Raw genomic sequence first — 16,239 nt, 5'->3', positions numbered from 1 at the left:
AAGACCTCATTAAATAGGCATCATAGATTAAGTAATCATTACGGGCTATTTAACTCAACCTCCAGTCCCTTTATCAGGACATCAAGATGATGGGATTGGGTGTACCAACCCACTAATCAGGTTGGTTCCCCTGGCAGTCCGCCCCCATCTTTAGGTATTCCTCCAAAAGCCACTGCATTGACATAGCAAGAGTACCTTTACCATTCTGTGTACTTTGGGAAGTTCAAGACTGGGGATTTGTGAGCTAGTAACTGGATGAAGATCAAATATATATGATCACATACACATGGATGTATTTTTTAAATATGAGCTTTTTTTAAAATGTTCCCTTTTGTTGTCCTTTTTTTTTTTTTTTAATTGTTGTAGTTATTGTCGTTGGATAGGACAGAGAAATCAAGAGAGGAGGGGAGACGGGAAAGTTAGACACCTGCAGACCTGCTTCACTGCTTGTGAAGCGACACCCTCCTGCAGGTGGGGAGCTGGAGGCTTGAACCGGGATCCTTACGCCAGTCCTTGCACTTTGTGCACCTGAGCTTAACCTTCTGTGCTACAGCCTGACTCCCACATGGATGTATTCCTTTTAAATTTTTTAAGTATATATATATTTTTTTGATAGGATGGGTAGAGAAATTGAGAGGGCAAGGGGTGACAAGACAGACATCTTCAGTACTGTTTCACTGCTTGTGAAGCTTCCCCCCTGCAGGTGGGAACTGGGGGCTTGAACCCAAGGCCTTGTGCTATGTAATGTGTATATTCAACCAAGAGTGCTATGGCTTGCCTGGCCTCTCTTTAATTTTTATTTTCAAGAGGCAGAGTAAAACACCATAGTACTGAAGCTTCCTTTAGTGCAGTGTAACTGGGCTTGAATTTGAGCCCCAGGCATGGCAAAGCAGCACACTGTCCCAAGTGAGCTACTTCATAAGCCCCACATGCGTGTATTTTCATGAAGGGTAGAGACACCAGAGCACAGGTCTGTCCATCACCTGTAGAGTTGTTTTTTCCTTTGATATCCTATAGGGTGTCAAGGATTGACCCCACAAGTTCATGCATGGCTGTGGCATGCATAAGGTTTACCTGCTGAACCACTTGCCTGGGCCCCAAAGATTTGTCTAAGATAAATCCCAGTATCATAGCTTCCAACCTGTAAAAATCCTTCTGGGTACCCAGACCTACCCTAATGCATACCTTAAACTCAGAGATGTTTCCATGTGGCCATGCTCCCTGGACATCCCTTAACAGGACAGACTTCTAGTGACCTGCCTGACCACAGTCCATGAGTCAGTAACACCCCCTCCACCCTCCCACCCCCACCGAGGAGACTTGACCATTGCTCAGTTTTCCCACCACCAAGTGGATATGTCTTTACCTCCTTCCATCAGCTTAGGGCCTTCGTGCACCTGAGTTAGCCATCCATAGCCAAGCATCTTTGTTGCTCAGCCAAGGTCTGTTTATCAGGTGTCATCCAGGTGATGAAGGGAACCAGCAACTCCTCCATTCCAAAGTTGGCCCTGTAGAAACATCTCAACATTATCAAGCCTCCCAACAAGGTCCCACCAGTACTCCAGCTTCTAGTCAAACTGTGTGTATGAATGACTGGGGCCTTGAACACACATGACTTTACCACTCCAGGCTAACTTTTAGACAAGGAGATGAGAAAGATCAGAAAGCAGTAACACTCCCATTTTATGCTGGGGTTTTGAACCTGGGCTAAAAGCATGGTAAGACAGGCACACTACCAAGTGAGCTACCTCTCAGGCCCAGGGCCCAGGCAATCTGAGGGATGCCCACTTGTGCAGTAAATCTTGAGGCAAACCAACATGCCTTTGTTTTGTAACAGAGGGTATGAAAGTCAAGTTTCACCAAATACCATTGGGAATCTGAATTTCCAATCAGTTCTCTTGCCTATAATGCAAGCAGGTAAGTGACACAACTTCTTTACATGAATGTTCCAACTTTCCTGCTATTAAGCCTTACCCTCTACAGCACAATCTAACTACAGCCCCAGTCAGGGCTTCACCACTGGGCTTTGGAACAGCAGCTTGTCATCAGTATTGAGGTGCTCCACATACTTCTCCAGCCCTGTCCATTTGGCCCTCTGTAGAGAAGGCTTTAGGTCTCAGTGAGGTGAGGGGTGGAGCTGAGGGACCTTAGCCCTTTGGTTATGAACTGCTGCCCCAACAGGTTACACATTTCTTCTAGTCATAACCATGCTTCCCAGCTTTTTAAATTTCTCCTAACTGGAGCAAACAGAATAGAGAAACTTGGGGCCCTATAATGGGGGAGCCAAAGGGGCCCCTTTAGTAGGAGAAACTTTGGTACTGCATCGCTAGAATTTGCTTTTAATCCCATCAATACCTACTTGTCCACCTCACACCCCTTTTTCTTTTTGTTATTGCTGGGGCTTCACTACTCCAAGCTGTTTCAGATATACAGAGAGTGAAAAACAGAAGGAAAGACAAAATTGAAATAGTCCTCACCACACCTTTTGGTTTTTCAGTTATAGTTTTGAAGTAATCTTGGTTCACAAAGATGACAAATATTTTAGAAGTCCAATTTTTCTAACTCCTCAATTTCTCTTCTACATCTCAACCCCCACCAAAAGCATGTTGGAACCCCTTTCATCCTTGCTCACGCTCCCCCTGCAACCCTCCTTGATAACAATAGTTCTGCAGACCAAACTAAAGGCTTGTCTTTTCCTTTGTTTTTCCTTATTCATTCTATGTAAGAGAACATTTAGTATTTTTTTTAAATGTTACTAAGCCCTTTAGTTAATTTTTTATATGGCTAACTGATAAGTCAGCTGGAGAGAGTATTCTGGGGAAGCAGTCAAATCCAACACTGTCTATCCTAGGAGAGCATCAGGTCCTACAGGTTAGGGGCTCAGTCTCTCAACATTGTCCTCCATTTAGACACTGAGAATAAGCTCTGAGCTTGGTTCCCCTCACCAAAATGGTCTCTTCAATACAACAAGAGATATCTTTCTAAGACTTTGGGAACTGGGAGCCAGGTACTGTGAATGAAGACCAAATGTGTACCAGAAAAATTTCCTATAAATCACAATATTGCAAAACTACTCCAACAAAAGTTTTCCTCTTAGGTCGAACTCTAGGGGCTGGCTGAGCCATTCTTTTCATAAACCCTTTGAAAATGAAAGGAAACTTGTTATCTGCCTCTTTCAGCCATCACGAAAAGAGGCTGAGCATCAGTAGGTAGAACAGCAGCTTTATATCCAATGTGCTGCTTCTCTGACAACAAACTTAACAGCAAGGTGAGTGCTGCACTCAAGCAAGTCAATCCAAGATTAAAAATATCCACAGATAACACAATTAGCCGGACTAAGTCTAAAATACTGCTTCATAAGACATATGAAAAAAAAATAGTATAGGAACCCTTCCTTGCATGTTGCTAAGAAACAAAACTGGAAAGAAAAGGTGAGACAGCACACTCAGAAAAGGCTTTTTATTATTCTCTTTGTGCCACATATGGGAACAGTATGTCTAAAGTATTAAATCCAAGAAAAAAGATAATTCCTGTCAGAGTTTACAGGCAGAATGAAACATTTAGGATTTCATTTAAAAATTATAATTTAATTATACACAGCATCAGGTGATCTGATTCCTACAAAAACTTAGAAAGTCTCTTCTCACCAGAACCAGCTCTTCTGAAAGCTCAGTAGGTTCTGGAGAGGATCACCATATTGCCCGCTGGACTCCAGAAAGCTGTCCGTGGTCAGCCAGGTGACGGAAGACGATACGACTGAGCCGCCAGCGCCGTTTTACTCCACGTGGACGGGATGTCATAACACAACGGTTTCTGATCCTGACTGGACAGCTGTCTGGAGGAAGGGCAGCAATCTCCTGATCAGCCACATCCTAAGGGAAGTCACAAATTCATTAAGCACACAGATGACATGCACTTCTTCACAGATGTTTCAATCAGTGTTTAGGGGAAAGATAAAAAAGGGTTAAATTCACTAATGTGGCCAGTCCAACCAGAGAACCTTGGGCACAGCAGTGCATACCCATCTCTGAATAGAACACTCAAAGCAGAAAAATAAGGCATGAAATAGTTCAGTACTTACGTACTGACAGATCGTAAGTGTACAAGCTCAGCAAAGTTGCAGACAACACACATGTATAACTGGCAATGGATGGTTGAAGATGAACAGTAGCTCCCAGGCTCTACAGAGTGTCCTTATATTTGACCTTCAGGACTAACATCAAGCCAGATTACTACATGCCACAGAGCAGTTTTTCTTGCTTTGAATTTTATTTTACTATACCCAAAGAGAATGTATTTTGTGTGTGTGTGGTCTGAGAGGTGACATAGTAAAGCATTGGACTCAAGCATGAGGTCCCAAGTTTAATCCCCAGCAGCACATCTATTAAAGTGATACCTGGTTTTTTCTCTCTGCATGTCTTCTTCATGAATATAATCTTTAAAAAAAAAAAAAAGTGCTTTTTAAAATCCATGTGTTTGGCACTTTTACTCAAATGTGTTCATGAAATATCCATATAGTTATATGTGTGATGAGTTACTTATTATTACTGATGTTGAATTTCACAATGTGAGTAATCCACAGTTCATTTATTCTGCAGTTAGTAGTCAGCTGGGCAGTTTCTTGTTTGGAGATCTTATGAAAAGTGATCACTTGCACAATGTGCTGCTATGCCATGTACATGACCAGGTTCCAGCCTGGCCCCCACATCAAAGGAAATTTTGGTACTGTGGTCTCTTACTATAAGAGAAGTAAAGGTGCTACGTAGATTCTTGTTGAAATCATTGGAAAATAACTGAATGCATTTCTGTTGTGTCCCAATTACATAGAATTGATATATAACAGATTAAGTTGTACAAGGTGGTGATTTGACACTTGTACAGACAGCAAGAGAATGAATATAAAATGCTTCTGTCATCGCACACAATTACCTTCTGTGCTTATTTGTGCTGTAAAAACATCTAAGATCTGCTCTCTTTGTAACACTAAGCACATAATGAAGTAAGGTGAACCTACCGTCACCATGTTATAGAGCCCAAGGACTTAGTAATTTTTGTGAACTGGAAGTTCATACCTTTTGATCAATCATTAATAATTTTCTCTAATTCTTCAGTTCCTGGTAACTTCCATCCTCCTGTTTTAGTTAAGTTCAGCTTTTTTAGATTCCACGCATGAGAACATGCAGCTTCTGTATTTTTCTGCCCTACTACACTCAGCACAATACCTTCAAGATACATCTATGTTGATGCAATGACAAGCTTTCCTTTTTCTTTTATAACTAAATAGTAGTATACTTTGTGTGTGTACACATCTTTGTCTGTGGGGGATTGTCACTTTCTCTTAATGAACATCAGTCAACCACTAATGGAAATGTAGGGTAACCCCCGCACCCCTTTTTTGACTCCATACAGACCATGAACACAGAAAGGACAATAAAGATGATGTTCTGGACTGCACTATTTCCAACCATCAGGATCTGTTCAGGTGCCACCAAGTGCACCGACAGTGGACAGAGATGAGTTTCAGAGAAGAGGGCTAACAGTAAACCCAGGCCTCCCCTGGCTCAGCCACTACAGTGCCGGTCCTTTTTTTTTTTTTTCCCCCAACTTCCACAAACTTGCTGGCAGTACAGGAGCCCTTCTATTTGAGGCATCAGTAATAACCAAAAATAAAGCTAAAGAGAAAGGACCACCTGCTGGAAAAGAAAAAAAGCAGCTAGTTCTAAGTTGCTCAAACAGCTTCCCAATGGGGACTTGAGACCACAAGGCAGTATGACATCACAAGGAGAGAATACTTTGGAAACCAAATTCAATATGTGACTATTAAAATCATGTAAACTGCCTTTTCTGACCACCATGATACAAGATGGTGGTACACCATTTTATACAGTTAAGCAGTGTAAAAACAAAAAAACAAAAAAAAGAAGAAGGGGTCAGGTGGTAGTGCAGTGGGTTAAGTGCATGTGGTGCAAAGCGCAAGGACGAGCATTAAGGATCCCAGAACTTAGGGCCTCAAGTCTTTACAATAACGGCACTTTTGACAATTTCAGTTAACAAGACTGGTTACCCTTAAAATTCTTTCATTTATTTTTGTCACTAAAACTGTACTATTCTACTACTCTCTGAAGACTTAATTTTTTTTTATATTCCCTTTTGTTGCTCTTGTTTTTTTTTTACTGCTGTTGTTATTGATGTTTTTGGACAGGACAGAGAGAAATGGAGAGAGGAGGGGAAGATGGGGAGAGAAAGATGACACTTTCAGATCTGCTTCACTACTTGTGAAGCGACTCCTCTGCAGGTCGGGAGCCGGGGGCTCGAACAGGGATCTGTACGTTGGTCCTTGCGCTTTGCGCCACCTGCGCTTAACCTGCTGCGCTACCGCCCGACTCCCGCAGACTTATTTTTTATCCCCCCGCCCCAGGGTGAGAGGGAGATACAGAGAAGAGAAACCACAACACCATTCCAATGTTCATGACTTTTTTTTTTTCTTTCTTCCTTTTAACCAGAGCACTGCTCAGTTTTGGCTTAATGAAGCTGCTGGGGATTGAACCTGGGACCTCAGCATCTCAGTCTTTTGCATAACCATCATGCTATCTCCCCAGCCCTTTACACTATTTTCTGACTTAAAATTTGAAAGTTCTGGTAGAATCCCACTAAATTAATGTTATACCCAACTAAGTAGTTTGAAAAAGGAAAATTATTATCTAGCAACACTAGCTAATGAGACGATAGGATTACAAACGAAGAGAAAGAGCATACAGTTAAACAACCCAATTATTTTGGAAGATCTCAAAGTCCGTTTAGCTTGTGCAATAAAGGTCAACAGAAAAGTAAAGGAACGGGGCCAGGCGGTGGCGCACCTGGTTAAACGCACACATTACAGTCCATAAGGACCTGGGTTCAAGCCCCTGGTCCCCAACTGCAGGGGCAAAGCTTTACAAGTGGTGAAGCAGGGCTGCAGGTGTCACCCAGTTTATCTCTGTCTCCATCCAATAATAAATAAAAATATTAAAAAAAAAGAAAGAAAAGTAAAGGAACAAGTGAAAAAAGTAAGAAAATCTTGCAGCCAAGGGAAACAGCTCAAGCTGGCTTGCTTGGTGTTCCCAGTTTGATCCCTGGCACCACATGTATTAGAGCCATGATCTAGGATTTTACTCATAAAATACCAAAAAAAAAAAAAAATCTGAAGAGATATATATTCCTCTATTGTTTATTAGAGCATTATTCATAATAGCCAAGAACTAGAAAAGAGCTAGAATCTACTCGAGTTCCCATGGATACATGACTGGGTAAAGACTTGTTCTACATACACAATGGAACACTACTCTGCTATAAAAATGACAGTGCAATTTGTATGGACTGGTTTACACTAAAATAAGTCAGGAGAAAGAGTAATTGTGATTTCACTCATGATATATAGAGAAAGCAAACAATGAACTTAATAGTAATAAACTTTTGGATTACAAACCAAATTAGTGGCTATGAAAGTAAAGGGAAGAGGGACTTAAAATCAGTGAACTTTAGCATAGTAAATACACACTTATAAAATTCTACTACTGTAAAACAAGACTAAGTCAGTGAATGGTAGCTAATAAAAGAGGAGGAACCAAGGAGAAGGCTATAACATTAAATGCCTTCATGGAGGAGTCTTTATCTCATTTCAAGCTATATTAATACTAAGTTACAACAAATAGTACCAAGAGATTTGGGTTCAGGACCTTGTAGAAGATAGGTACACATCTCAATTGGCTAACCTGAAGTTCTTTGGGCAAAATGGCATTCTTTCGGAGTGAGTTGATCCGTAGCCTCTCATCAGCATACTCACAGGCCATTTTTCTTCTTTTCACATCTCGTAGCATTTTCCAGTTCACATAGTAGCCTCGAACTTGTCCTGAAGCTGATGCAGGAACCATCTAAATGACAGACAAGGAGCAGGGAATGACAGTCTGACCCTGCTCTCCCAATATCCCCCAATCCTATGATACTCTGTCAACATTATAACCTACTGGTCTTCTGCTTTCCTTTTAAGTAATTTTGGTATGGTGGAGGGAGATGGTGATTTGGTGTATATAAACTTTGGGGAGATGTGAAACTGTACACCTTTAACAAAAGCCTTGTAAAAAATTTCCTCAATTTAAAAATAAAAGAAAAAAGGGTCTGGCAAAATAGCTCAACAGGGAGGATGTCTGCTTTGCTATGCACTTGACCCACAGGGAAGCTGGGGGAAGCTTCAGTGTTGTGGTGTTTCTCCCTATATCTACAAAAGCTGGTGTGGGGCAATAAAGACCTGACTATGAGGAAAAATAAAATAACAAAAAAAAAATTTCTTACCCTGTAAATTGACATTTTCTCAAAGTAATGAAAACAATTTTGGAATAGCTTTAATAATTTGAAGAAACATAAAGCCAGAGATAAGCAGTGCTCTGGTAAAAACAACAACAAAAAACAACTTACAGATATACATCAAGCTAAAATGATAATTATGTCAAGAAACCATTGTTGGGAATTTTTCAATGACTTTAATTCTTTTTGACTTTTTACTTAGCTATGTAACTTAAAAATACAGTGCAGGGCCACTGGGTTGAGCATATGCCTTGCTATGCATGCAGCCCAGGGTCAAGCCCCAGCACAACATGGACATATGCCAAGGTACCAGAAGTGCTAGTGCTCTGGCATCAGTAAAAGTTCTTGGCAGTAGAACTGCTGTACCAGAGTACTTAGAAATCATCACTGACCTCACATTTCTAGAATTACTTAACAGGGGTCAGGTGGTGGTGCACCTGGTTGCACACATATTACCATGCACAAGGACCTGGGTTCAAGCCCCCAGTCCCTACCTGCAGGGTGGAAAGTTTCCTGAGCTGTGAAGCAGAGCTGCAGGTGTCTCTCTAGCTCTCCTCCCCTACTCCATTATTCTCTAACCAATCTAAAAGGGTGTAGGGAGGAAGGGGGGGAAGGAGGAGGAGGAGGAGGAGGCCACCACTGGGTAAAGCACATAGTACATAGTAGGAAGTTAGGAAGTGCAAGGATTCTGGTTTGAAACCCCCCACCCTTTCCCCACACACACACACAAGTGAGGCAGGTCTGCAGGTGTCTTTCTCTATCCCTATCTTCCCTTTCCTCTCGATTTATCTGTCCTAGCTAATAAAAAATAGCCTTCAGGAGCAGCGATAATCCTGGAGGCAAAAAAAAAAAAGTAAACACTGTATATTTGCATTAATGCTAAAATAACAATACTTTATCGAATTAAGATTTTTTTAGGTGGTATTTATTTTTAGTTAGAGGCAGAAGGTGAAGAGCATAGCACTGAATCTTCCTTTAATGTGATGGGAGCTGGTCTCTGAACCTGGGTCGCCTGCACACATGGCCAAGTGAGCTATTTTGCCGGCCTGCCTTTTTCTTTACTGGGAGATTAATGTTTTACAGTCGACAGTAATACAAGTTTGTACATGCATGACATTTCTCAGTTTTCCACACAACAATACAACCCCCACTAGGTCCTCTGTCATCCTGTTCCAGGGCCTGTGCTCTCCCCCACCCCACCCCAGAGTCTTTTCCTTTGGTGCAATACACCAACTCCAGTCCAGGTTCTGCTTAGTGTTTTCTCTTCTGATCTTGTTTTTCAACTTCTGCCTGTGAAAGGCCCTGGCCCTGCCTTTCAGTTTATTTTTCTGCGAGACTAGAGCCGAGCTTTCTTTCCAGTGGCTCTGTCGTGTGGTCCGCCCTGAGGGGATTAAATCAGAAATCTCAGGTCCATCCTGTGCTCAACCGCGGAGCTAGCCTAGCCCAAGACTATTTCATCCAAATTAATTTCACGTTTCTTTTTAAAAAATGTTACTTATTTTTAATTTTTTTTCCTTTTGTTGTCCTTGTTGTCTATCGTCATTGTTGTGATTGCTGTCATCACTGTTGGATAGGACAGAGAAAGAAATGGAGAGAGGAGGGGAAGACAGAGAGGGGGAGAGAAAGACAGACACCTGCAGACCTGCTTCACCGCCTGTGAAGCGACTCCCCTGCAGGTGGGGAGCCGGGGGCTTGAACCGGGATCCTTACGCCGGTCCTTGTGCTTTGCGCCACCTGCGCTTAACCCGCTGTGCTACCGCCCGGCTCCCTCATGTTTCTTTCTATTGTTATTATTTTCAGTAGCGTTACTAGAAAACCTGGTGGGCGTTTTGTTTCACTTGAACGCGAGACACAACTGTGGCGGCTGCCAGGAGCCAACTTGAAGGAGGCCCCCACCCAGCACCATTGTGCCGCTTCCGGCGCCCCCCTTTCCCGGGGGCTTCATTCCTCCAACACAGAAATACGCTGTTGAAACAAAGCTCCTCACCCACCCCTGCTCCAGCGACCGGCCCGCTTCTGCGCTCGCCTTTGCAGGAGACCTCTGGAGAGGCTGGTCTCCACTCGCAACCGCCCCGGGCCGCCCGTCCACAGCCCCCAAAGGCGACCGGACGGGGAGGAGCGCCCCCACTTTTCAGCCGGGCGCCCGGCAAACACGAAACACGCCGGCACCGCGGCAGAACAGGCACCCGTGACACGTCTGTCTATCCCCATCCGTGTCCGTCCCCACAAGCCAGCAGCTCCCCACTAACGGTTCGGCTCCGGCAACCCCAACCCACTCGAGCAACACCCCGCCCCGTCCCCCTTTCCACAGAATGTCCCCGGGAGGCAAAAACGGACGCAAACCAGCCTGCTTTAAAAACAAGAGTCACTTCACCCCTGTAACTATAGACCCGCTTTTCCGCTCCCCTCAACAACCCCGGGGCCGCATGGTGTGCTCTAGAGCCTCGGGGAGCCCTCAGGTTTGGGGTTCGGAACGGAGTGAGGCGACAGGAGGGCTTGACAGACGGACGCGCGCCTGACCTGTCGAACAGTCCGGAGAAGCGGGCCAAGCAACGACGCCATGCTACCCGTGCGCGCCCACGAACACGGCGACTTTCTAGACGCGGCCGGAAACCGGAAGGACGCGAGGGCGAGGACGTAGGCGTGACGCGCGGCGTGCCATAGGTCGTGGGGGCGGGGCCTGGGTCTAGGGGCGGGGCTGAGGGCGGGGCTGCGGGCGGGACTCAGGTCCACCTACAGGAGGGCGGAACCCTGCTGTTTGTGCTCTTGATCACATGACCCCTGCTTGGGGCGACTTGGGCTCCTCGCTCCTGTATGCACCGCTTGGGTTACCTCTTCTTCCACCTTATCACCTACTGCTGTCACGAGTTTCTTTCCCGGCAAGTTCCTTTCCTCGCTCATTTTGCACCTCCTGCACCACCCACTCGGCTTAAGGGTTACCTGTCAGAAACCGGGGAATTACTGTCATCTGCCTTCTTATATCCCCCCACCCCCTATCTATCCTTCACCTACACTCTCTTCTCTGTCACTGTTTACTGTCCTTATGTTATCCCCTTCTTTGCCACCCTTCTGCAAAATTTGAAAATCCCTCCTTTCTAGACTCTGATAGTTCTCAATGAAGATGATGGTGGTGGGCATGACAAGAATAGTTCTCAAGGTTGTGTCTGGGATCCTCATAAACGGGGCATCCTAAATATTTCTTATTTTTGTATTGGAATTTTAGGTGAAAAGCAATTAAGGCGTTTTGTGTGAGGAAGGATGCCCATGCTTTTAGTCCCCACACTATACTGTCACCCTCACGAAGTGCCCACTCCAGGACAAAGCTTGACTACTGTCATACCAATACTTAAATAACCAATCACTTGATTTATGTATAGATTTCATGCCAGTTCAACTAATATCCCATGAAATTTTACTTTTCTTCTTTTTTTAACCAGAGCACTGTTACAAAACGTGCTGGGGAATGAACTTTGGTCCTTAGAGCTTCAGGAATGAGATTCTTTTTGCATAACCATTATGCTATCTCCCTTGCTCAGAATTTTTCTTAATAATTCAACTGTATATGTAAACATATATGAAAAAAAAATATATATATATACACACATACATGAGTAAGTAAAGTGAGGGGTAGGTAGAATAATATAAAGGTTTTGGAAAAGAAGTTAAAACTCATTACTGAAACATATTGTTAGGTTGTTGGAAAAGTCATGAGGTGTTTTTCTATGCAAAAATGTGTCATGACTTTTAAAAATTATTTTATTATTTATTTATTTATTTTTGCCTCCAGGGTTATTGCTGGAGCTCAGTGCCTGCACTACGAATCCACTGCCCCTGGTGGCTATTTTTATTTATTTATTTATTCCCTTTTGTTGCCCTTGTTGTTTGTCGTTTTTGTTATTATTATTGTTGTTATTGCTGTCATCGTTGTTGGATACGACAGAGAGAAATGGAAAGAGGAGGGGGAGACAGAGATGGCAAGAGAAAGATAGACACCTGCAGACCTGCTTCACCACGTGTGAAGCGACCTCTGCTGCAGGTGGGGAGCGGGGCGCTGGAACCGGGATCCTTATGCTGGTAGTTGGGCCTTGCGCCATGCGCACTCGACCCACTGAGCTGCCGCCTGGCCCCCTCTTTTATATATTTTTTACTGTTTACCAGAGCACCGCTCAGCTCTGGCTTATGGTGCAAGGGATTGAACCTAGGACTATGGAGCCTCAGGTATGAGTGTATCTTTGCATAACCATTATGCTATTTACCCCCACCCTGTCATGACTTTTTTGACAACCCAATATTACACGTCAAATATTATAAAGCCCCGGTGATTGAATTACTGTGGTGTCAAATCAAAAGACAGGTACATGAACTAGAATAGAAAGGCCAGAAAGAGCCCCAGTGTAGTTATGATTTAATTATGTATTAAATGATTCATAAAATTATTGAAAAGTGACACTGGAATAATTGTCTATAAGCTAGGGGGAAATGCTTTAATTATATCATTAATTCTCATTTATCAAAAGTAAATTTAGATTAAATAAAGGGCTAAACACTAACAGAATATTAGAAACCAAAGAAAATATGGACAAATATGTTTTTGCTTTTTTAAACTTTAAGCTCAGTAGACAATTCTCAGAATATCTAATAATATTAAAAACATTCAATCTCACTAGCTTACAAGGAAAAACAAATTTCAACAATGACATAATTTAATCTAGCAAATTATCTAAAGGTAAAGAAATTTGATATTGCTATTAATTTGAGGAAATGGGTCATATCTTAGTGATTAAAATGTAAGTTGGTATAACTTGTCCTCAAAACAGTTTTTCTTTTTCTTTTTTAAAAGTATTTATTTCCTTTTTGTTGTCCTTGTTGTTTTTATAGTTATTATAGTTGTTGATGTCGTCGTTGTTGGATAGGACAGAGAGAAATGGAGAGAGGAGGGGAAGAGAAAGATATATACCTGCAGATCTGCTTCACTTTCTGTGAAGCGACTGCCCTGCAGGTGGGGAGGCTGGGGCTTGAACCGGGATCCTTAAGCTGGCCCTTGCACTTTGTGCCACGTGCACTTAACCCACTGCACTACCACCCGACTCCCTCAGTTTTTCTTTTTAAAGCTTTTGTTTATTGGCCCAATTATACCACTTTTAGGCATACATTCCAAGGAAATACTGAGAAACTCTAAAATTTGTCTATAAGAACAGCATGTGGTTTCTTATAAGAAAAAAATAGAAAAAGAAAAAATAGATACCTTAAAATTTAACAATAGGGGCTGGGTGGTGGTGTACTTGGATAAGCATATACATTACAATGTGCAAAGACCCAGGTTCAAGCCCCCAGTCCCTACCTACAGGGGGGCAGCTTCACAAGTGGTGAAGCAGGGCTGCAGGTGTCTCTCTGTCTCTCTCCCCCTCTCTGTCTCCCTTCCTCTCAATTTCTGGCTGTCTCTATCTGGTAAGTAAAGATAATAAAAATTTTTCTTGAAAAAAGTTTAACAATAGAGGTGGAATTAAATAAATAAAACCTGTTAAAATTCTAGGTTTAAAAGTCTAATGGGGGTGGGGGGTCGGGCGGTGGCACAGTGGGTTAAGCGCATGCGGCGCAAAGCGCAGGGACCGGCGTAAGGATCCCGGTTTGAGCCCCCGGCTCCCCACCTGCAGGGGAGTCGCTTCACAGGCGGTGAAGCAGGTCTGCAGGTGTCTGTCTTTCTCTCCCCCTCTCTGTCTTCCCCTCCTCTCTCCATTTCTCTCTGTCCTGTCCAACAAAGAATTGCGTCAACAAGGGCAATAATAATAACCACAACGAAGCTACAACAAGGGCAACAAAAGGGGGCAAAAATGGCCTCCAGAAGCGGTGAATTCATGGTGCAGGCACCGAGCCCAGCAATAACCCTGGAGGAGGAAGAAAAATAAAAAATAAAAAAAATAAAAGTCTAATGGGTTCTAAATTTAGATATATGCAAGTATATTCATAGGTTAAATAGAGAAATAGATAAAATATTAAGAGGAAGTATACTCAGTAATTATAGAAGGTAAAACACCAAATTACTGGTTATTTTTATGTTTTTGATTTTTCTGAATTTCCTTATAATAACAATTGTTATTATGTTATTATTGTTATACATATACATATATATATATATATATATATATATTTATCAGAGCACTGTACAACTCTGGCTTATGGTCATGCAAGGGATTGAGCCTGGGGGGTGGGCTTCAGAGTCTCCCACATGAAGGTCTTTTGCATAATCATTAAACTATCTCCCCTGGCCTCCCTTAAATTTAAATGTTTTGGTTTTGGATTCACAAAGATGTTGATTTACAAGTATAAATTTGGGTGTCAGGCTGTGGTACACCCAGTAGAACTCACATGTTACCATTCATGAGAAATGGGGAACCTTCAGTGAAAAAGTTCACAAGTGGTGGAGCAACATTGCAGTTGTCTCTCTTTCTCTCTTCCTCTTTATCTCTGCCCTCCCTCTCTATTTCTCTCTATCAAAAAAGAAGGAAAAAATAAAAATAAAAGGCTACCAGGAGCAGTGGAGTCATGCAGACACCAAGCCTCAGTGATAACCCTGGTGTAAAAGAAATGAAAAGAAACAACACACACAGAGACACACACCACACCTGTCTTTGTGTTTTTGTGCCCCTATTATTTTGCCCCACAGAATCTGAATGCTGTGCTTCTTGAGGGGGATAAAGTCAGGGGTGTGCTGATATGTACTGCTTGTTCTTTGGGGGACAGGAAATGAAGGCCAGATGCTGGGATAGCCTGAGGGTGCTTCTTCCTGAGCAAGTGCTCTCTGGGTTAGAGAGAACTTGACTGGAGCCAACCTAGGCTGCGGTGTGGGAGAGAGATCAGGAACTCTAGCTTCCCAGGAGAGAGACTCTGGGACTCTTGGAGAGGAAAGGCAACCCCAAGTGTGTTCAAATAGAAGAGCAGCTCTCTCTATATATATACTCACCAAGTAGGGTGGAAACAGGATGTGTCGTAGAGAGGGTGGAAATCAGGGTGTGTCTAGGAGAGGGGGCGGTACAAAAAGGGAGTATAAACCAGTGGGGATTAAACCAATGCCCTGCAGGCAGGGTGGTTCTAGTGGTTATGTAAACAGACCGCAGAGTTAAGCAGGGGTAAGCTGGTGTACTGCCCAACAAGAGATGTTGACCTGACTTCTGTTCAGGATTTACTCCTCCACCTTCCCTGTGGGCTGTCTTTCTCCTCCTCTATGTCTACCTTCAAAGAATCTCCCTTTGACTTTTGTACTGTAGACAAGATTGATCAGTGACTTAAACTCTGTTTGTCATAAGATTACTTATGGATTATTTTTTCTGGTTTTGTAACTGGTATGTAATAGGGCCAACTTGGCGTCAGCCCTCAGAATCAGCTGCATAGTCATAACTGAACTGGGCCCAGCCTGTCTCTAGATGCCTAGTCTGACTCTGGGCCCCTTACTACTTCCAGGGACTGGTCCTCCCTGCTTAATCTTGCAGCCCTTTGTGTGGCAGGGCTCTCTAGGAGGGATTTTGAGGACCAGGTTTCCCACATGGAGAGAACCAGTATGATTTGACTGCATAGAACCAGATCTCTGGGGCTTTCTTTGAGCTGCATGAGGGACTGTCATGAGAAGAGAATGAGGAACAGGGTCAGAGAAAGAGACAGCTCTCTGTGTCCCCTCCCCCCCACAAGAATGTTCTACCCTGGCTCTGCAATGGCATTTGAAGACAGTCTGCTTTTGTTTTTGTCACTGTGGCTTCACTGCTCCAAGCCTATATTTTCAGATAGAAAAAGTGAGGAAGAGACAGAGGCAAAGGAGGAAATGGAAGACAACATGGCACTGAAGCTTTCCCCAGTGAGGTGGGTGCTGGACTAGAATCTGGGTCATAAATATGACAAAATAAGCAG

The 16,239-nt window shown here is 43.2% G+C and overlaps 1 protein-coding gene across 1 annotated transcript; it reads right to left on the bottom strand.

The window, feature by feature from the left end:
- Nucleotides 1-3,440: 3,440 nt before the first annotated feature.
- On the bottom strand, nt 3,441-10,991 carry MRPS14 (mitochondrial ribosomal protein S14). Its single transcript, XM_016194297.2, has 3 exons — nt 10,861-10,991; nt 7,752-7,910; nt 3,441-3,872 (listed from the first exon to the last, which is right to left on the bottom strand). Exons 1-3 carry the CDS (start codon nt 10,900-10,902, stop codon nt 3,690-3,692), a joined length of 384 nt encoding a protein of 127 aa, XP_016049783.1. The 5' UTR covers nt 10,903-10,991; the 3' UTR covers nt 3,441-3,689.
- Between the last annotated feature and the right edge of the window lie 5,248 nt (nt 10,992-16,239).

Source organism: Erinaceus europaeus, chromosome 9, assembly GCF_950295315.1.
Source record: "Erinaceus europaeus chromosome 9, mEriEur2.1, whole genome shotgun sequence".
NCBI lineage: Eukaryota > Metazoa > Chordata > Mammalia > Eulipotyphla > Erinaceidae > Erinaceus > Erinaceus europaeus.
This window is presented reverse-complemented; position numbering and strand designations above follow the sequence as displayed.

Coding starts and splice junctions, on each gene's coding strand:
- MRPS14 (XM_016194297.2), bottom strand. CDS start 10,902: ATGGCGTCGTTGCTTGGCCCGCTTCTCCGGACTGTTCGACAG. Junction 7,911..10,860: donor TTCTCCGGACTGTTCGACAG/GTCAGGCGCGCG, acceptor TCTGTCATTTAG/ATGGTTCCTGCATCAGCTTC. Junction 3,873..7,751: donor TTTTGCCCAAAGAACTTCAG/GTTAGCCAATTG, acceptor GACTTCCCTTAG/GATGTGGCTGATCAGGAGAT.